Source organism: Python bivittatus, unplaced genomic scaffold (genome assembly GCF_059951505.1).
Source record: "Python bivittatus isolate LINGU-HERP-01145 unplaced genomic scaffold, Pbiv_v1 ctg000980_np1212, whole genome shotgun sequence".
Taxonomy (NCBI): Eukaryota; Metazoa; Chordata; class Lepidosauria; order Squamata; family Pythonidae; genus Python; species Python bivittatus.
Window position 1 is genome coordinate 60048421 of NW_028277125.1, and position 23383 is coordinate 60071803.

The 23383-nt window shown below is 37.7% G+C and overlaps 1 protein-coding gene across 4 annotated transcripts in view; it reads right to left on the bottom strand.

Annotated features, from left to right (window-relative positions):
• Positions 1-787: 787 nt before the first annotated feature.
• Positions 788-23383, bottom strand: part of FAM53B (family with sequence similarity 53 member B) — a 131428-nt gene continuing 108832 nt past the window's right edge. For all 4 annotated transcript variants that reach the window (XM_088131879.1, XM_088131875.1, XM_088131876.1 and 1 more), the window contains exon 6: positions 788-8303. In XM_088131879.1, the coding sequence (XP_087988005.1) occupies positions 7956-8303 (348 nt within the window). In that variant the 3' untranslated portion in view covers positions 788-7955. The remainder of the gene's footprint in view (positions 8304-23383) is intronic.

Below are 23383 nucleotides of genomic sequence, written 5' to 3' on the forward strand. Positions count from 1 at the left end.
GTAATTCCACTAATGATTGATTGACTAATTGATTGTGCCTTGGAGTCAGTATTGACTCTTGGTGACTGCCTGGACTAGTCCCTGCAGTTCTCTTAGCAAGATTTCAGAAGTGGTTTGCCATTGTCTCCTTCCTAGGACAGAGAGAGAGTGGCCCAAAGTCACCCAGCCAGTTTCATGCCTAAGGCAGGACTAGAACTCAGTCTCTCAGTTTCGAGCCTGGTGCCTTAACCACTAGACCAAACTGGCTCTCTTCCTTACTCTTTATAAAGATGCTAAAATTGTTACTATATACAGCAAATACTTGATCATAATTCTAACATTATACTAATATTGTACCATTATGGAATATCACAGCCGTGCTTCTTCTGGCAGTTCTGACCATTTTTCTGCACAGTAATGCAATCACTTATAGTTAAGTTGAAAAAGAATGTGCTTCATCTCACAGTATAATTCTATGGAGGATTGGCTGGAATTTCCTTGTGCTTTGAGGTAACGTGGCCAGTTTTAAGGATATGCCTAAAGCAATGTTTCTCAACCTCAGCAACTTTAAGCTGTGTGGACTTCAGCTCCCAGAATTCCTCAGCCAGCAGGGAATTCTGGGAGTTGAAGTCCACACAGCTTAAAGTTGCTGAGGTTGAGAAACACTGGCCTAAAGAATGGATATACCAGGAAAATAGATATGCTCCTACTAACTGAAAAGACCCAGTGAAAGTATTCCCACCTTTTCAGCAACTGAATATGTTCAACAATAACAGATAACACAGGAAAAAACAGGGCTGAGTAGCAGTTACAGAATCAGAAAGCTTTATTTACACAGAGAAACAAGTAAATTCCTGAGACCGAGCTGCTCTATAGTGCAATAAAGTCATTTGAGAGAGTACAAATCAGCAGTTTTCTTAATTTCAGGTCAGGGAACAGTCTTCACCAACATTAGATTTTGAACAAACACCAACTACAGAGCTGACTTTGTATATATGTCAATATGTTTGCATCTGTGCAATTACCATGAACAAAAAGACACATACATACATTTGTACGTGTACACATACACACACACACACACACCCTTAGAACTAAACACTGCTAGACTTCATGGATTTTCAAAGGCTTTTTGGCCATCATCATGTTCTGATTCATTGGTTCTTAGACACTGAAAATATAAAATGCTGAAAAACACTGCTATAACCCTAAAAATATTATCTAGTCCTGTTTCAATAAGGAGTATCTAAAAATGTACTTGTAATACAATTATTATTGGGCCAAAGAAACTATGCTATTTGTGAAAAGTTACAGTAAAATCCAGAAATACATTCTGGTTCACCTTATTTTTTCTTCAGTGTGTAATTACATATTTTAACATTTCATGAAAACCAGTTCCAAAGAGCAATGACTGTAGATCTACAATACATTCCCTATAAGAACATTCATCAGTGCTAATAGGACAAAACCCTTCCATAAAAGTTGCATTTAAAAACATTTCTTTTAAAAAAAGGGAAATTGATTGACATTTATTGCTGTTGTCATTAAATTTCCACAGTACAGATTGATCCATGTGCCAACTAAGATGTTGTCTGTCTCCCTGCTGATTTGAATTTACTGCTTAGCAAATAAAAATATTTGTTGTGATGGTGGTGAATATTTGTTCACACAAAAAAAGTCAATACACCTGATCAGAACCTGCCACATGAGCTAGTTCTGGTAAACTAACCAATCCAGCAGGAGCACAAGATCCCCACTGGAGGGATCCAATGGATTTTTTTCAGTGGATATGACCAAGCACAGATGCAGCTGAGCATCTTTTTTTTTCCAGAACAGCACCCCTGTATGTTGCTATCAAAAGGATTTTCCGTAAACATAAACTTGTATTATATTTCAGATGTTTACTTTTGTGTGAGTGTACATATATGCACATACATCTCATCTATATATACACCCATACATACATATACACACATCCATACATCCCATAACATTTTGCTTCTATTTAAAAAAAAGAAGTAAAGCTTTAAAAACTCAGTTTCAGTACATAAATCATACAAAACCAAAACCAATGCAATCCAATGAAATGCCACCTGGGATTAATCTTAGGCAAACAGTATATTGTAAGTATGCAGATGTGTTCACTGTAAGGCCATTTGCTAGTGAAGCATCATTGCTAAGGCAAAGAACGTTTGCAGCTATATAAACTCTACGCTACAGCTAGGCGAGTTGGGTAGTGGTCCTTCGGGGCACTTTCCTACTCTGTGTACTTAGCTTCTCATAGGTTGCAGCCCTTTTTGTTTTTAAAAGCCCTTATGCATAAAAACCCCAAATAAGAAAAGGCTGCCTCTACAGCACTAAAGACAAAGCAAACGGTCATTAATCAAGATGTATGTAAGATAAAAGCTGATACACTATCTCAAAAAGCATAACGTTAATGGCATAAGATGTACTCTCTGCTGGCAAGCCCACATAAAAAATGCTGTGATTAGGAATCCTTACTTCAACTGAAAATGTTACAGCAAAGAACACGGTATATTTGTGCACAGCAGACAGGCAACCATTTCTTTGAGGATAGATAATGTTTAGTAAAAGTCTCTATGCAATCCAAGTTGGTGGGGAGAACTTTGACAGAACCATGCAATAAATGGAGAACAAACCCAGTGGGTTGGATCCAGATTAAATTAAATGAACATATCACTTACTGAAATCAATGAGTCATAAGGTAACTTACAGCACAATCCTACACATTTACTCAGAAGTAAGTCACACCAAACTCAGTTACTTTGATGTAAGTGTATATACAATTATAATCATGATCTGGATCTGATCCAAAATTTGCAATTATTTTAACAGTACCACAGCAAAATGCTGCATGTTAGATTTGCACTGAATGCTTTTTTTAAAAAAAAGAGTCAATAGGAACAGTTATGTAGATAAGAAATATGGATCAATATGCCATATCTGAAATAGTTAATAGCCTAAGTAATAATCCATTTGAGTGCCTATTCCAATATGCCATATAGGAATTTTCAAGCACTGCTCAACAGATATCTGACGATACACATATAGCCTGATTATCAAAACTATTATTCAAATTTGCATTGAATAAGTCCTTTTGGCCATAGCCACCTGATGTCATTATATATATATATATAGGTTGTCCAGATGTTATATAACCAAAACCTGCATCTAATAACATTGTATGCATACTTGCACATACCCTACAGACTGCACTCTGTTTACACCAATAATTTAGAGATGATTCACTTGCCATTGTAATTTTTGCCCATAGTGACATCCACGTGTTAAACAACAGGCTTAGTTTGTCATCATAGATGTATTTAATTAATACACTCAACAGAATTTTTACCTTTCTAGGAAGAGCTCAGAGATCACTTGCACAAGGGCAAACTTATAGCGCCATGTGAATCTGGTGCTGCCCTCAGTATTAGCTGTAAGCAATTTGTATAGCTAAAGACAAGTTTGCATGCCTCGCACATATTTTATTCTTTCTCATTTATCACAAAATACTGCATTATCCAACTCCTCTGCCATTCATTCCACTATAACACCCACTCTTTCTCCATATCTTCCACGCAGGAAGAAATTCCCAAGAAGGAAATGTGATTCCTTGGAGTGGTGTTGTGAAAGGCAGCAGCAATATCCTTGGGTTCAGGCTACAGAAGTTCCAGCTCCTAAAGTAGAACACCAAAATGTCTTAATACTTTTGTAGCAGGGCAAAACTCAGGGGAAAAAAAAAATCCCCTTTTCAGTGTGCTTAGCTGCCAAGCCATCTTCCTTCAATGTGGCTTACGAGCTTTCTTTTGATCAGGAAGGATTAACTTTAGCAAGCCACAGTCAGTACTTACGCAGCTGAAGTCTGGAAGCAGAGAATTTTGCTCTGGAAAAATTGGTACTCCTAACTTTCAAGTGATCAATAAGCTAAAGCCAAGTCTTTCCAAAGTTTAGACTTGGCTTAGAATCAGTTAAACACATATAACACACCAACCATTCTTTCATCTTTACACCAAAAACTGGCGGAAGGACTGGAATATGGTATTGTGAAAACCAAGACCTACAGCAATTAGAGAAGGCTGGTATAATTACAATTTTTAAGGGCTTAGTGCCCATGATGAAGCCAGACACATTGACATGAGTACAATGTACCGGGAGCAGGTGGAGTTGATACTGCTATTGCCAAGATAGAAGATTTTCTCAGAGCTCCTAACATTCAGAGTTCATAGTAAAATTGCGACATCATTAAAGCCACTACCATTACCTGGTAAATTCTGTAGGAAAGGGTCAAAAGCAGAAAGAAGTTTTACAAGAGACATACAGGAGGAGGAAGACTTCCAGATCTGTCATGTTGCTGATAGCCCACAGTGAGATCTAAAAGTAACTAATTCAGCCCACATTGTAAGAACAAAACAAAAACTAATTCCAACTCATCTATATGAAAACTTGCCCATTACAAAATTTCTCTATCTGTTTCTGAAACAAACAATGTATGTTAACTTGGTCTGCAATCAACAGATTTTGCAAGCATGGAAATAGTCTTTTCTTAAAGACGTACTTCACCAAGTTATTTCATGGCACCAAAATGTAAATAAAACTCCAGCATAATACTATTTTTATTTTCATTTGTGTGTCTGTATATATACACACACACATATGGCTTATATGTCACATGAGCTTCAGAGAGAAAATAACAGAAATTAACATGTGGACAAACAAAATGTACTGTATGCAGTTTAAATGAACAATTGTAATGCTTTAGCCTGGATGAGATCTGTGATTTTAGATGCCATAACCATTAATCCCACTGCAGAAAAATAGAATATCTTTTTAAGAAATAATCTCTATTATTTTTTCCTTTCATAAAGAAAGCACTTGTTTCCATTCATAAGTGAACAGCTTAGTTGTGTTATTATGTGCTAAATTATAAATGTTGGTTGTTCACCATAAGCAGTAAGAGGTGGAAGGGAAAATGCTGGAGTGTCAAGTGAACATTAGCATCTCAAACTGCATTTTATATTAGTTTTGTTATGGCAAAAACCCAGCCCCTCTGTCATCCATATAACTTAGACTATGCTGGCTTTGCATCCAGAGAGTTGTAACCCCAATGCATCTAGAGGATACTAAGCTGAGAAAGGCTATTTTGAAATATGCATTGAACATCTTGGCGATTACACCCATATTCCAGCAAAATAATGGAAAGTCAAGCAGAGTAATGAATAGATGCAGTCTAAAACTCTTCACATTACCTATTGCGATGTATCTGTCACTGTTTAAATGTCTATATGATCAAGTTTCCTTAGAATGAAATATAAAATACAAGAATCACTCAGTTCACCAGGAAAATTGAATTCCATTCTCCTTCATGATAAATCATGTGTCATTGTTTCCTAATCTGCAAACTATGATTTGTGCTTGCCAACCAAATAACAATTGCAAGCCACAGACTGATAATGGATTATAATTCTAATTTGGCGGGAAAATGCAAATACTATTTTTGGTAGTTTAGATTACACATCAAACTGGTTTACTTGCATGCTTTGGCAGTGAAGGCTTGCTTGCCTGTTACTAAAGCATGGCTTGGTGTTACGACTGAATGAATTATTCTGTTATTCTTGCTATCTTGATAATCAAGTCAAAAGTTCACCAAGTTTAGAAGAGTGCATGTCTGTTACATTTGTGTGAAAGTTCACTATTTAATCACGGCTATGTTATTCTATGTTTTGTACTGACCATAAAATTTAGCCTCCTGAATATCAAGATTTACTTCATAAAAATCATACACACACACACACACACACCTCTGCATATTCACTTGCTTCTAGAAATAAACTGATAGATGTACTTTGAAAAATCAGAATCTGAAGCTCTGGCTGAGCAAAATTTCCAGTGTTTAGAAGACAGAGCCCTAGTTCTGCTTGATTATTTGCTCCATCTTTTGAAGATGCATGCTAAGATGACTAGTAAATTTGGGGATACCATTTGTAATATGATGGATAAAGAATTGAAAGATGAGAATGAGAACAGCAAAATCAGTGTGAACATAAAATGGAAGCCTGAGAAAATCTGTAAATACCACAGGAAATGAGTAATGACATCTTTCTCACAAGGCTTAATGTAACTATCATAAGTCGGTCCATGTAAACTGCTTCCACAATGAAATGCTAAACCTAAAGCCCATCATAAAAGCAAGGCAAATCAAGGTCAAAATAAAACAGAGCTAGTCCTCTAGACAAGTGTTTCTCAACCTTAGCAACTTTAAGATGTGTGGACTTCAACTCCCAGCATGCTGGCTGGGCAAGTCTGGGAGTTGAAGTCATACATCAAAGTTGCTGAGGTTGAGAAACACTGGCCTAGATCCTCAGGGGCATTAAAAAGGAAGGGGAATATAAAGAATCCAACAGAGGTATCTTTTAGAAACTACAGGTAGGTTTCCCAATGCTAACATACAGCAGTGCTTGATGTGACATAGTTAATGGAAATGCTGAAGAATGCACTCAGATCTTTTCTTGACAATAGTAATACATTCTTAAAGATTTGGTTGCCTGTATTTGTCACTAGGGTTTAATTTCTTCTACTGTGAACTAGGGAAACTGGGAAGTGGGTTTCTGTTGGACGTATTTTCTCTTTCTCTTTGGATTATATTCATCCCCATCTTCCATAGTAGCAGTGGCAAAAAGTGTCATATGTAATCAGGTCCAGGCCACTTAACAGTGCCATGTGTACACACTATTGTGCTACTATCATTCACTGAAGCTAGAAGTAATGGATTACTGTATACTTTATATTGTTTTATCTTTTCAGACTTAGAAAATGAAAATACCTAAGTACTGAGTAATGAATGAAAAACAAGATTTTACCTTTAGTTTTTTCTACTGATGAATGTGATAGGCTAGATGCCAAATGGTATCAAATGCAGTTAAGAGACCTTCATGACAGATAAGAGCCAAGATATTCATGATCCCTTTTCAGATGCCAACTACTAAATCTCAAGAATCATTTTTCTTCATTATTTTTTGCTACCTTTCTATATCTAGTCTTACATCATGAAATCATTTTATTATTTCACTGAAATTTCAGAGTGCAAAAATGTTCTCAATCTTTTATTTCTCTGGTCAATAGCCTCTGTCCTCTACATCCCTGTGAATTAGTACCATGAACTAGGGGTCACGCATCAAAGTATACATCTAACCCGTTAAATCTGGTCTGGGTGAAGATGGGTAAGAAAGCATTGCAAATGATACATTTATGTTCGATTCAGTTAAGGATGCATTTTGACACCCACAGATCTCTTTTGCTAGTCTAGGTAAAAATCTATTGTGCTTTCTTTTCATGTTGTTATTGGTGTGTGTGTGTGTGTGTTTGCAGACCATAACAAACTACTGTGATTCTGGGAATTATGACTTTACATATATTATGAGAAGTTTGATTTGTGAGAATTAATAAGATCTATGGATAGGTGATCTAAAAACAACAACAGAAAATGAATTCAAATAATAATGCTAATCTCCACCTTTTGCTCCTTTGATAAGGACAGCTGAGGTGCAATTTATATCAGCCAACAGCAAAAAAAAAAAAAAAAAGCTTATTTATATTCCACATATTATCAAACGCCATTTCCATCAGGGGATGGACCTGCTGACTCTCTAGGCGGCAAGTTACCTATTTTGTCAAAAAAATGACCAGAAATTTCTGGTCTTTCAAGTTTTAATACATCCACAAAGCTTTATTTTTCTTTTAAATATGTTGATGGAAGTTGGAAGTTTTCTCTATGAAGAGCTACAGTAGTTCTAGTGAGTCCCAAAGAAACCTAAATCAATTTTGGCAAAGCTTTTTGTCCTGCCCCACCTGCCAAGGAGAGGGAGAATGTGGATTTTCTTCTCTGGTCTGCATTAACATGTGAGATTTTGCCACTGTTAAAAAGCCTTGATGCAGGCAGATCCTCCCCATTAGTGCTCTCAGTTGTTTTCTATTTGCTCAATATCTAATTCACCACCCAACTGAAAGATGTTATCCCCACCTGTCCCACTGTTCCTCCATGAGGAGTTTTCAACTTCTTTCCTACTATTCTCATCTTCTGTAGCACAGAACTCTGACTCCTCATAAGAGAAATCTTCTTCTTTGTTAGGCTGACATTCTTCTGCATTTGAATGGGGTTCTGGCACAGGGGTGCAGGCTGGTGTCCTGCCAGGCATGACGTCCAAGTTCGTGGTCCATGAGTTATTGCTGCTGGTGCCAAGGGAGAACTGATTCTGCTGAGGGCAGTCATCGACTGTGGTGCTAAGACTGTTAAATGTTTGACAATTCTGAAAAAGAAAAAAGAAAATGGAAAACTCAATGTGCAGCAATCAATAAGTAAACATGAGTCTTTCCCTCTCAGAATTCCATTATTTTGTCTATTGCATCTTTATCTTATCATTTTAGGATGACTTCCCAAAGCTTAAATAAGTTTTTTATTCACTACCATAAGGAATATGTATCAGAAGATGGGTGCTGCCAAGAAGCCAGCCCTATCCCAAGAACATGAAGAGTTAGAGATCTTAATTACGTCTTATTGAAATTTTAGCCAACCTGATTGAAATTGATTCTGTATATTCCCTGTACTTCAGGCTTTACACTGGAAAGGAGAATCATACATTGCTACATTCACTACATTCTAGACCTAGTGAAAACATTTTACTGCATGTTTCTTAAACTGCAATCTTTGGGTCATACGATAGGTCAAGATTCCCCATCCCCCACACACTGGAACTGGATCTGAACTTCTAAGGAGGAAGAACATGATCAGGTTGCATCTCCTGCCTTCCTGCCAGCCTCCAGAAATATTCAAGAAGTTAGACAGAGGTCAGGCAGTTAGACATGAAACACTTCAGATCCAAAGGACTGAATTAGCCTGAAGATATTCTCTTCTCCGGTTTGCAAAGAGGTAGGTAATTGTTTTTAAAACAGGGGAAAAAATAAAAACCACAGGTCAGCACCGCTTTCTTACTTTCCTTTGCTTTTCCTTTTTGGGCACTCAAGTACTGGATAGACAATTGAATTTATAGGAAAGCCCGAAAGCCACTCATTAGAGATCATCCAGGGTTATAGATTAAACTCATGCACACCCAGTTTGGGAAGATACAGGGTTGCAGATTTCTACTGAGTCACTGTCATTCTGGTTCAGGAAAACAGGCTTGGCCTGTTTATAGTGTTACAAATCAGAAAGATCACATTTGCAAGCTTCCTTCCCCATCCTTGAAATTCCAAAACCAAGTTTGCCCAGGCGGAAAGGTTTTCTGGAGTTTGGGGGAAAGGATGGTCATATCTGGAGGCAGGTATTATGATTTTGTTGCAGATGTAAGCTTATTAGCAGAGGAAGCATTTGTTAATCATGATGCCCCAGACTTTGACAGACTTCTTTGCTTCCCAGTTACTTGGTAACTACCAAGAAGCATTCAGTTTGCAAACAGTGCTGCAAATGAAGTGGTTCAGCTCTCAGAATTGCACTTTTCACTCCTCTCTGCTCAGAGGCAATTGTGTCAACACCTGTTCTCTTGTGCTCTGGGATTAAAGGTATATACTATCGTGCACTGAAAAGGGTCTTTTCGGCCTTTCAACTGCAGAACAAGTGTTCCGTTTATTAGCCCAACAATGCGGAAGCACTCCAAAGCTTTGCAGGGCAGCCTTCCTTTGTCTTGTCTTATGATAAATATAATTCTTATTAAACAAGAGCACCGCACACCTTTCTAAAACACTCATCATTTGCAAGGCAAAGCCCAAACTAATAAATTTATTACACTGAACCATTATATATGCATTTAGGCACTGTGACTAGATGAGAGAGAGAGAGAGAGAGAGGCAGAGAGACCAATTCTGCTGGAGCATTTGAAATCACACAGCACTGCCTTAAGCTGCAATCGACAGGCTGCCAGTTTTATCCTGAGAAGCCTGAGGTGATATTCCAAAGTTCATAGAGATAAAAGATAATATCCCGCTGAATTTTGCACCCATTTGCAAAATCCAAGTGACAAGCGGATGATTTGCCTGTTCCTGGGGTGCTAAGCTCAAGGCCAGTTCTCAGGCACAAGTTCGAACAGTTTGTGGTTTTATTGTAATTATCAAATATTAGGAAAGGGCAGGGCAGGCTTACTGATTTTGAGATGGCACTGAGTAAACTTGAAGCTATGGGAACAGATCTTCTGCAGAAAACATCCCCCAAGAGGAGAGACACCAAGTCAGGTAGCAAACAGTAGTTCCCATTGTAATCTATTGTTTCAAGGTCATGCAACCTCTGAAAAAAAGTGCTCTGGGAAAAGCCTTTGCAGCTACCACCCAACTCAGTCTCCCTTTTAAAAGCCGTCTTGCTAAATAACTTTTCTCCACTAATGTGAACTACCCTCTAGCTCCTCTTTCTTCATCTATTATTCTGCACTATAAAAAGTTAGCTGGAAATCTAGCAACAACACAGAACAAACTGGGTTCCTGGTTGCAAAGGGTGGGAACATGGCCTCCCTTTTAATGAATTTATTGCTGCAATAAAATATTGCCTTTAAATAAAGAAGTTCACATAATGACATTGGGGATGAGATGTGCCTCGGCTTGTGAAAAGGGAATGAAAATGAGGACTGGACTGATCAGAAACCAAACTGATGCATACTTACTAGATCCCTGGGTGACTTGGTCAAAAAAGATCCTGCTTCCAAACTGATTAACAGTTGCAGCAACGACCTATTTTCCACTATATCATCAAATTGAAGTATGTGCGTCAGAGACAAAGAGATCAGGAGTGGAACATTATGCAGAAGACCAGTGAGTTCTGATCCTCCCCCCCCCCCCAAAAATCTGAGGTTTAAGATCTTCAGTGTGCATGTCTTTTGCACTTGTTAGATTTTCAAGAATTTATTAAAAACAATAAAACTATCGCCAAACTCTGAAGTTTCCCCTTTCCTGAACTAAGGAATCAACCATAATGTTTCAAGGGATTAGAAAAAGATGAAGGGATATTACAGGTAAGAGAAGGAGAGAGACATAATATACTGATTTAAGGCCTGGGGACAATAACATGCAGTCTTTGATGTGTCATAGGCCTCTTCGATATAACAGGAAGCAGAAAATAGAGCTCACTTTCTCATTCAGGAAGAACCACCTGACACAAGGAAATTAATCTGTGGTGAAGCCATTCAACTCCACAGCATCTGGATAAGGCAGGTGCAAAATCTGAGCAGGCGTTGCTATTACATAAGCAAGCCAAGATACATGTGCTCCCTCTTCCACCTGTGTATATTTATTTTGCTGCAAGCCATAGTGTACCAGTGCATCTAAAGAGCCAGATTATGGGTTGTTCTTGTCTTTCAATCCAGACTTGAAAATCACAGACAGAAAATTTAAACCTTGTTATAAATTTGATGCTCAGGATGACTTCTTTGCAGTATGCAAATTTCCTATTTAATTAAAAATAATCCAAAAAATAAAATTAAAATCAGTTGGGGCTGGGAACGTGGGAGGCAGCAAGGAGACTGCAGGCATTTCAGTAACCATAGGCACTACATTTCACCTACTGAAATCATAATGCAAGATGCTTTAAAATCCATGTTGTCATTTTAAATCAAGAACTAATTTATAGCTTGTTACAATCCAAGAAATGAAAAGACTAGAGATTAGTTTTCTGGGAATCATGATGTGGCCTGGTGTGACTCCTCTGGCTCTTCCCATGGATCACAACAATAATTTACGTATTTTTATACAGACACTCTATGGCTTTGTCTGAGTTCCATCATCAATATTTTGCAAGGTGCTTATCTGAGTTAGAAATCACCATGTAATATTTTTGGAAAAATCTGAAGTGTACTAAGATACTAAATGAACAACTTTAGAATGTTTCAGTGGATTTTTACCAAATTAATTGGCTTGAGGACTGTAGTTTTTGTGCATAACTACTAAAAGGTTTGCCCTTATATAATCTCATGGAAGAAAACACAAAGACAGCTGCAAATGAAACAGATGGAAGATCAAAGCTGGCAGCCTTTTTAGAGCAATGGCAGAGACCAACATAGCTCAGATAAAAGAAAAGGTGAGAATGAGCTATGAAGATAAGTAATGATCTTTAATATACGCAATGTAAGCAAAAAAACCCCAAATAAGTAATTCTAGATTTTTTATAATTATGAGTACCAAACTTTTATTTCTATTAGTGCAAGTCGATATCCATAATCTACTTATTATATTTTCTGATCTATGAAAAGTTTCTCTGCTTTTCATCAGAATGAAAACATTCCCAAAGTGGGAATACAAAAGACAATAAAAGTAATAAAAGTGCCTAACAGTCAACATTTTAAAATAAATTATGCAAATATATTGTTATCAGGGTACAAAGGAGTACAAAATCGAGCCTATTGCAATCTGATTTTAAAATAATAACATATAGAACTTTCATCCCTCCAAAATATCTGAAGGTAAAGTTGTACTATCTATGCACAAATGCCTACATTTAAACATTCCAAATCAGAGCTATCTTGTCTTACTACTATGTAATGGCTTCATCCCTAATATCACGATAAGCAAGGGTCCTGATATTATATTCCACCAGTTTATGTGTCCAGTTTTGTCTAATTCTGTGTGCGCCAACCTCATATACAGGTAGTCCCCAGTTTAAGAATGAGTTCCATTCCCAATGTCTGCCCTTAAGTCAAATTTGTAGTTATTTGTACGTATGATATTATTGTATAGTGTTGTATAAGTAATACTGTGTAAGGAACTCAAAACATTGTGTATTTAACTTGAATTTTGCTACAGTAGGCTCCATACTTAACTATGGGTCATCTTTAACCCAGGCATTCTTAACCCGGGGACTACCCATATAACAATCCCTTAAATCTATTGCCTTTTCTTCTCTGTTAACTTTAATATTCCTCTTTCCCCACATGCCTATATTACTGCCATGGAAAATAGCAAGGATTCCTATTATTACTGATCCTCTCTGGATTTAACACAAGTGGAAATTGGGGTATTGGACAGCAAGAACAAAGACTTCTAAAAAGGAAGTGATAGCTATACTTTGATCCTCCTACTATATAAAAAGAGGATTCTCCTCTGATTATTAAGTCTTGTTTTCCCATGGAGCATAAGTGAGTAGTTTCTGTTCAGTAAATGATCCCAGATATCGGAACCTAAAAGACTATTAGAATGAGTATTACTTGACTAGATGAACCAACGGCATGAAATTATGCATGGCAGTTCCATAAGGGCAAAACAGATGGTTCACACATTGGATATGTGATTTATCAGGTTTGACTTGGTATAGTATAATATGTGGATCATTGGGGCAGACAAAATAGACTGTAGTTTTCCATATTTTACAATCTGATGTGATGAATTTTCCATATCCTTCAGTTGCCACAAGTGGTGGTACCAGGGAAACATAGCAGAATTATTTTATTCAAACACAGGGTAAATGTTATGGGAAGACAGGGTATCTTCCTGTTATCTGCCATAGGCTAGCTAATCTTTATACAGAGAGATGCAAAGAGAAATACTTCAGTGTAAGAGGAAAAAAAAGTGTTGACACATCATCTATTATAATGAATCTGTACACAGAGATCCTGATTCCATGGGCTGTTTGCATGGCCCAGCATTCCTTGAATTCCAGAGTTGATTTCATTCTCAGCTGACTACTTGTGAATAAGCATTACATGTTGGCCCTGAGAAAAAGGTTTGGTTTATCATCACACACAGGACTAATATTCTGCAAACATGCCTTATCATGCCAACACAAGCCTTACCTTGGCACCTCCTTTACACCATTAGTTTGAAGAGGCTGGGAATGTTATTTTAAAAACCTTGCTTTTGTTTATGTACAGTAGCTTTATTTCGGTGTGTACTTTTTTAGCATTCTGAAATCAGGATTTTGAAAGGCTCTTGACTGAAGGGATACCTCACTAGGAGACTTAAAATTTTGGGCCTACAGCCAAACTTTTAATTCAATGACCAGATTAAAATCAAATATGCACAAGAAAATTAATACCAAAATACAGTGCATTCGGAAAGTATTCAGTCCTTCACTTTTTTCACTTTTGTTATGTTGCAGCCTGATACTACAATTGTTCAAATTCATTTTTTTCCTCATTAATCTACACTCAATACCCGACAATCACAAAGTCAAAACAGAATTTTAGAAATGTTTATAAATGTATGAAATAGGAAAAACTGAAATATCACATGTCCTTAAATATTCAGACCCTTTACTCAGTACTTTGTTGAAGCACCTTTGGCAGCAATTACAGCCTCGAGTCTTTTTTGGTATGATGCGACAAGCTTTGTACACCTGGATTGGGGGATTTTCTGCCATTCTTCTTTGCAAATCCTCTCAAGCTCAATCAGGTTGGATGGGGACCGTCGGTGGACAGCCATTGTCAGGTCTCTCCAGAGATGTTCAACAGAGTTCAAGTCAGGGCTCTGGCTGGGCCGCTCTAGGACATTCACAGAGTTGTCCCTAAGCCATTCCTGTGTTGTCTTGGCTCTGTGCTTAGGATCATTGTCATGCTGGAAGGTGAACCTTCAGCCCAGTCTGAGGTCCTGAGCGCTGTGGAACAGGTTTTCATTGAGGAGATCTCTGTCCTTTGCTCCATTCAGCTTTCCCTCAACCCTGACCAGTCTCCCAGTCCCTGCTGCTGAAAAACACCCCCACAGCATGATGCTGCCACCACCATGCTTCACTGTTGGGGTGGTACTGGGCAGATGATAAGCAGTGCCTGGTTTCCTCCAGACATAACGTTTAGAATTGAGGCCAACAGTTCGATCTTGGTTTCATCAGACCAGAGAATCTTGTTCCTCAGAGTCTGAGTGTCCTTCAGGTGCTTTTTTGCAAACTCCGAGCGGGCTTTCATGTGTTTTGCACTGAGGAGAGGCTTCCGTCTAGCCACTCTGCCAGAAAGCCCAGATCGGTGGAGGGCTGCAGTGATGGTTGTCCTTCTGGAACTTTGTCCCATCTCCACACAGGATCTCTGGAGCTCAGTCAGAGTGACCATCGGGTTCTTGGTCACCTCTCTTACTATGGCTCTTCTCCCCCGATTGCTGCATTTGGCCGGGCGACCAGCTCTTGGAAGAGTCCTGGTTGTGCCAAACGTCTTCCATTTGAGAATTATGGAGGCCACTGTGCTCTTGGGAACCTTCAGTGCAGCAGAAATTTTTTTGTAGTATTTCCCAGATCTGTGCCTTGCAATAATCCTGTCTCTAAGCTCTGCAGGCAGTTCCTTTGACCTCATGGCTTTTGCTCTGATACAGTATGCATTGTCAGCTGTGAGGTCTTCTATAGAGAGGTGTGTGCCTTTCCAAATCAGGTCCAATCAATTTAATTTACCACAGGTGGACTCCAGTCAAGGTGTAGAAACAGCTCAGCAATGATCAAGAGGAATGGGAGGCACCTGAGCTAAATTTCAACTGTTGTTGCAAAGGGTCTGAATACTTATGCCAATGTGATAGTTCAGTTTTTCCTTTTTCATACATTTACAGACATTTCTAAAATTCTGTTTTGACTTTGTCATTGTCGGATACTGAGTGTAGTTTAATGAGGAAAAAAAAGTGAATTTGAATGATTGTAGTAGCAGGCTGCATCATAACAAAATTGAAAAAAGTGAAGGGGGTCTAAATACTTTCCCAAATGCACTGTATATGTTGCTGCTCTGATTACAAGAAATGATTCTCTTCTCATATGTACCTTTATACAAAATTCAAGAAAAAAAAGTAGTGCTACTTGTTGGATTGTTTTATTCAATCTTTTAAGAAGATAAGAATCATCATGTTGGACCAGACCAAAAGATGATGCCATAATGATCAGCCAAACACCTACAAGAATCCACAAGCAGAACATGGACACAATGGCACCCTCCCAATCACTTCACTAAGCAAATGATATAAAGACATTCTGCCTCCAATACAAAAAGAAACACACTGTAATTTGGACCCAATAATTAGCCTTATTTTCCATGAAATGGTTCATTCCCCTTTCAATACTGTCCACAATAGTTGCCGCTATGAGAACTTGAAGTACTAAATTCACTAATATGCCTACTGTGTGAAGAAATACTTTTTATCTGTGAATCTCCTTTTCTCCCTCTCTCCATGCAGCTTCACCGCATAATCTCAGATTCTAGTAAAAGAAGAGGAAACACTTCTGTACAGAAGTTTCTCTACAGTGCACAGTATTGCTTGCCTCTTTCTAAGTAATAAAAGCCAAAGAGTTACAGCTTTTCCTTCAGCCCCTTCATCATTTGGATAGCATTTTCCTTTCTGTTCCCCAATTTTTGTCAATATCTTATGTGAAATATTGTGGCCAGAACATTTGGAATACCAAGCTCAACCATAAATTTGTATAACAGCATTGTGATATTGGCAGTTTTATTTTCCAATCATTTCTTAAACATTTTCAGCCTAAAATTAGGCTTTTTCAGTGTAACTGTTCATTGAGTCATTGTTTTAATCAGGCAGTTATCAATGTTAATTAAATTATATTGGCTTGTAATCTTATATGTGCTGTGCAGATAAAATGAAACAAACAAATATTCCAGTCAAGAAACTGTGAGTTATTACTGACAAAAAAAGGATGAATTTCTTGCGTTTTCATTGTTTATCCTATTGCTAACAGTCAACGAGAAGAATAAGTAATGTACTGCCCACTTGAAAGAATACCTTCATCAACTGAAAATCCTGATTAATCACTCTTCTGGCTTCTAGTATTTCCTCAAGCATTGTCTACGTGTTTGCAAGTATCTTTTTTCCAACCATAAGGAATGAAAGCTGCTTCTACGTTCACTTCTCAGATGAATTCTGTGAGTTTTCTGCAGCACACCACACAATATTGACTATATAGTTCCATTCATCCCACATCAGAGTAGGAAAAAATTGAACATTTTAATAGCCGGAGACTGACTTCTTTCAAATCAGTATAAAACATTCAAAATTCTGTGTGCTATCTGTAACTCTGTGATTCAATAGATTTGCTAGTTGAGAACTATCAGTCAAATAACTAATTTGCTCCTAAATCAAAGATTTTTTTTCATTCAAAGGTGGCTTACAGGAAATCAGCACACAGAGGCCACTACTACCAGCCTTAACTAGCAAAACCTCTACTGCCTACAACCTACTGATAACTGAACTTAGACTTTTCTTAATGCAAAGCAAGCGGTTCCTCCACATGGGGTGGTGTGTGCCTCATTTACCATAAGTTACCCTCCATCACAACTACATACTATCTTAGTACATCCCCAGGCAAGTAAGTAAAGCCTCCACATGGGATGGTGTGTGCCCCATTTTCCATTAGTTACCCTCTATCACAACTACATACTATCTTAGTACATCCCCAGGCAAGTAAGTAAAGCCAATTTAGATCATATTTCTTCAGAAAGATTGGTTCCCCCAAAGAGAATTTCCCAACTTCCCTGATCCTGTATGTACCTGTGAGAACTCATTGCAGCAATCATTGGTTTCTGGTTATAGACTGTAAGCAAGGAAAATCACAACGTGATGGCTTCAACTCATGCAATAAGATTTAACAGAGGCCATCTTCCCACAACCCCCAGGGTGCCCTGATGCTAGCTGAGGATTCTAGGACTTCGTCTAATAAATCAAGAAGACACCAGGCTGGAGAAAGCTAATGTAGGCAACAAAGGACAACTATTTTAATATATAAGGTGAAAAACCTATAACAGAGCTGTTTGTAGTTTTGAATATATGTGAACTGGGACTATCAGGTAGCAAATAAATTACCATGAGTGACCACTGTAACTTTGGTTGAGGTATACTCTGCATTTCTCAGTTAGACATATACAATAAAAATCCAGAATATCAGTTTCCCTACTACATCTTGGACTCAGCTGTCTTTATAAGCCATACACCCAGAAACCTACAAGTCCAATAATGTTTTTCATAACATTCTAAAATAAAGAATCCCTAAGCAACTCTTCTAGAAGAAGTATTATTAACAGGTTTACTAGTTAAAAACAGAGAAAGGATTTTATACATTTTTCCCCTGCTGGATATTGCAGACATTTCCTTGTGGAAGGCATAATATTACCAACTGTCAACAATACCAGTCTTACCTATTCACCTATCATCACCTGCCATTTATTATACTTTGGTAGAATATTTTTTTCACAGAGCTGGAAAAAAGCAACCTGCTGCTTCTAAGAAAGAAACACGGACATGAATACTGAGTTTTAGTCTCCTTTAAGAAGTTGGCTTCTCTATGAAGTTGGATCATTTTTTCAATGCGCACATAAGAATGTCTTTATTTGCACTGGTTGTATAATTATGAATTGGGACCTGATAGATGTTACTCCAAACACCTGTAAATTGCAGGGAACATCAACTTTCCTTTTTAAAGCATTCACCAGACAGGAAATGCCTTGCACAGGCAAATATTCTCTTTGAGATTTCTAGGGAAACCTTTTAATAGTCTAAAGGACTTCAACATTAAAAGATTAAAGTTAAAACCATATTTTTGCTCTGCTCTGTGCCTGCAAGTGGTTTTTATCCTAATCACACGTCTTTCAGTCTCAAATTGCTCACCTCTAAATGAGGAGTTCTAGTAAGAATATAAAGGCACTTCATAGATTAAAGGTGAAAGGTTAAATGTGGTCCAGTGAATTTGTCAATTGGTTTTACTCAGTTTATCATTTACATAACAATAAGTACATTTTAGCATTCTTGTTAGGAATCTATTAAACATCCTAATCTGCATAAAAGTCATTTAAGTGTATTTCCCTTTCCCTTAATGTACACATTCTTAGAAACCTGTCCTTAATATGGGCATATTTCTGTAGTTTTTTTGAGATGTGAATCACATCATGTTATTCTAAAAAGTATTATTTTTTGGCATACATGTGTATTCCAGTTCAAATCTAGGTGTAGAAGGCAAAAATTGGTTACATTCTTACAACAAATCAAACTGAACAAATAGCTTCTCCATCCTTATATTAATGAGGCAAAAAACTAGCATCATAATAAATTTCCAAAAAAGTCAGTAATGACTATTGGATAGAGAATCTGTGTTAAATACAAACTTGACTGATATAAAATAGTAACCAATGTTGTTTTATGTAATCAATTACAATGAAACCATTGACTGACTTTATGCAATACAACTAACTCTTTATTCTTTATGGAGGCTGGGTTAGCTGAAATGGTATTTTCATTAACTAACTTCAAACATCACCTGATTTGATAAGGGTGAAATGAGTACTGAAATATTCTATTCAAAATTTGCCCAGTTAATCATTTAAACCAACTCTTATCAACATGTTGGAAGCTAAAAAAACAACCTTCCATTGTTATTGTTCATGCGTACTTTAACAACTCTTAGAATAGTTACTTAGGTACTTAAAGAGAAAAATAGGTGAGTCACCATTATTATCCTTTAGCCCCCATAATTAAAGCAACTTGTAAAAAAAAAAACAGACTGACTGTGGGTGGATGTTATTAATGATATAAACGAGCTTTCTTCCCAGCTTGTGTGCTTATATTATTCTTCAGTTACAGCTACAAAGTTAGAAGTATCTTCTTCATTTTAATCACAGTGTGCCACCCAAAACTTCAATCTTAAATATGGTTTCTTAAAACAAGCTAAGATCCAGTTTGATGTAGTGGTTAAAGGTTAAAGGCACTGGACTAGAAACTGGGAGACTACGAGTTCTAGTCTCATTTTAAGTGTGAAGCCCAGTAGGTGACTTTGGGCCAGTCTCTTGCTCTCAGCCCTAGGAAGAAGGAAAGGCAAGCTACTTCCGAAAATCTTACCAAGAAAACTTCAGGAACTTATCCAGGCAGTTGCTAGGGGTCAAAATTAACTCAAAGGCACAAAATAAACAAGCAAACAAATAAATAAATGCCAGCTTCTATCAAACAAACTACAGTCAGGTCCAGAAATATTGGGACACCGACACAATTCTAACATCTTTGGCTCTATACACCACCACAATGGATTTGGAATGAAACAAACACAATGTGCTTTAACTGCAGACTGTCAGCTTTAATTTGAGGGTATGTACATCCAACTCAGGTGAACGGTGTAGGAATTACAACAGTTTGCATATGTACCTCCCACTTGTCAAGGGACCAAAAGTAATGGGACAGAATAATAATCATAAATCAAACTTTCCCTTTTTAATACTTGGTTGCAAATCCATTGCAGTCAATCACAGCCTGAAGCCTGGAACGCATAGACATCACCAGACGCTGGGTTTCATCCCTGGTGATGCTCTGCCAGGCCTCTACTGCAACTGTCTTCAGTTCCTGCTTGTTCTTGGGGCATTTTCCCTTCAGTTTTGTCTTCAGCAAGTGAAATGCATGCTCAATGGGATTCAGGTCAGGTGACTGACTTGGCCATTGCATAACATTCCACTTTTGTCCCTTCAAAAACTCTTTGGTTGCTTTTGCAGTATGCTTTGGATCATTGTCCATCTGTACTGTGAAGTGCCGTCCAGTGAGTTCTGCAGCATTTGGCTGAATGTGAGCAGATAATATTGCCCATAACACTGAATTCATCCTGCTGCTTTTGTCAGCAGTCACATCATCAATAAATACAAGAGAACCAGTTCCACTGGCAGCCATACATGCCCACGCCATGACACTACCACCACGTTTCACTAATGAGGTGGTATGCTTAGGATCATGAGCAGTTCCTTTCCTTCTCCATACTCTTCTCTTCCCATCACTCTGGTACAAGTTGATCTTGGTCTCATCTGTCCATAGGATGTTGTTCTAGAACTGTGAAGGCTTTTTTAGATGTCGTTTGGCAAACTCTAATCTGGCCTTCCTGTTTTTGAGGCTCACCAATGGTTTACATCTTGTGGTGAACCCTCTGTATTCACTCTGGTGAAGCCTTCTTTTGATTGTTGACTTTGACACACATACACCTACCTCCTGGAGAGTGTTCTTGATCTGGCCAACTGTTGTGAAGGGTGTTTTCTTCACCAGGGAAAGGATTCTTCGGTCATTCACCACAGTTGTTTTCCGTTGTCTCCCGGGTCTTTTGGTGTTGCTGAGCTCACCGGTGCGTTCCTTCTTTTTGAGAATGTTCCAAACAGTTGTTTTGGCCATGCCTAATGTTCTTGCTATCTCTCTGATGGGTTTGTTTTGTTTCTTCAGCCTAATGATGGCTTGCTTCACGATAGTGACAGCTCTTTGGATCTCATCTTGAGAGTTGACAGCAATAGATTCCAAATGCAAATAGCACACTTGAAATGAACTCTGGGCCTTTTATCTGCACATTGTAATTGGGGTACTGAGGGGATATCACACACCTGGCCATGGAACAGCTGAGAAGCCAATTGTCCCATTACTTTTGGTCCCTTAACAAGTGGGAGGCACATATGCAAACTGTTGTAATTCCTACACCGTTCACCTGAGTTGGATGTACATACCCTCAAATTAAAGCTGACAGTCTGCAGTTAAGGCACATTGTGTTTGTTTCATTCCAAATCCCTTGTGGTGGTGTATAGAGCCAAAGATGTTACAATTGTGTTGATGTCCCAATATTTCTGGGCCTGACTGTATATAAATATTATAAATAAAATAAAATAAACCATAACTGAAATTAAGTAGTTTCTGAGATTCAAATGACAATAAAATAATTCTAACTCAAAGCAGAAACTAGCACTTCTGAACTCTTTCTCAAGGTGCTGGAGTAACCTGTCAGGGTTTTGAGACTGAATTTTTCTGACATTCCATGACACCCAAGCGCTAAAATGAAATACACTAGCACATGAAATATCTGTCCTAACGTCAGTGTAGAAACCTAATATTCTATGTTAGTTGCTTTGGGTTTTTAATTTACACCCTAACTCTGAGCTTAGCTCCAAAAGATGCTGAAAGATACGGCTGTTTTAATTCTCCCAACAGCACTTGGTCAACTTTGCCAGTATACACTAAAGCAGTAAAGGAAAAACTGAAGAACTCCAAGATCAACAACTGCATAGGAGAAAAAGGGGTAGATATAACATTGGCATTTTTTTCCCCTGGCTTGAACTTTCCGAGTGATGAATGAAGTGTCAGGAAAACATATGACAGAAATGTTGAGGGGGAAAAAAATAACACAGACAGTAGTTATAAAATGCAAGAAAGATAAACTGAATACTTTACGTCTGGCAGAAATTCTGAATTGGTTTATAAACTAAGGAAACAAGTTTCTGCCAATGCTGCTGTGCCAGTGAATTCTACCTGTCCAGTATCTCTTTGGCTACATTTTAATTGTTTATGGTATTTAGCTAAATATTTCATCAACTATTGCTACATCCATTACTCTGCTTTCATTGATCAGAAAAAGGTATAAATTGGGGCTCAACCAGCAGAAACATGGAATGTCATTACCCTTACAGCTGTTAGGCATCCACGTGACCATTATTTTACTTCTTTCTTGGTTAGTATATGGCACAAATTTTAAGCACAAATATTTGAAATATGTATTATCTGTAAAGAGCTATTTTTGGAGTGCACACATCATCATTCACCATGGGTATGACTAAAAAGCTGCAGTTAAACAAAATCTGGAGAATTACGCATTGCTTACCATTGATCTAAAAGAACCTCCACATCTTTTAGAATGTAATTGCCATCATCCTCTTCTAGCATGGAACTGACTAGGAAGGATAGGAGCTATAATATAGCACATATACAGAGTCCCATTTTGGGGAAGGATGTTCTGAAGAGGGTAGCTAAGCATACACTATTTTTATATATACTATGAAATAGTTACCCTATAATTTATACAATCTATGTCATTAAAATTGCTGAAAAGGTGATTTGCCTACCCCTTACTGGTTTGATCCTCCACCTTCAAATAAAGACATTTTCTCAAATGATGTGTTAAAATGTATTTCTTTAAAAAAAAGCTAGCATTTTGTTTGTTTTTAATCGGTTATATATCTGTAGTTTGATTTTTGCAAATAGTTAAATTCAAGCATCAAAACTGATTATTTTATGTAATTCTTTACTCATGGAGGCGTTGACTTCTCAGAGGCTAAAAGCAGGGATATACTAATGTATCAGCATACAAATCCAGAAACTGGCAGAAACAGTTAAGGGAAATTCATTCTATCCAAGGGTTTCTACAGACAGGTTTCTACAACTGATAAAAACAGATACGAAAACTGTTACAATAGCCTTCCAGAGATCTTAGAATTACAGTTCCCAGTCTTCCCAGGCAATACCTGGTGGGTATTAGTTTGAGGAAGGCTGATTTACATCATGCCAGAAGCTGAACTTGGCCTGAATGAACAAGGCAGCTCCCGTGTTCTTATTTTAAGGCAAGAAAATACCACTTGTAGTTCCTGAAACTCCCCCAGAGCTGCTCCAAATATTACCAATGGTTTTTAAGGCAAGAAAAGGGGGGAATTCAAATAAACAGAGAATCAGAGTA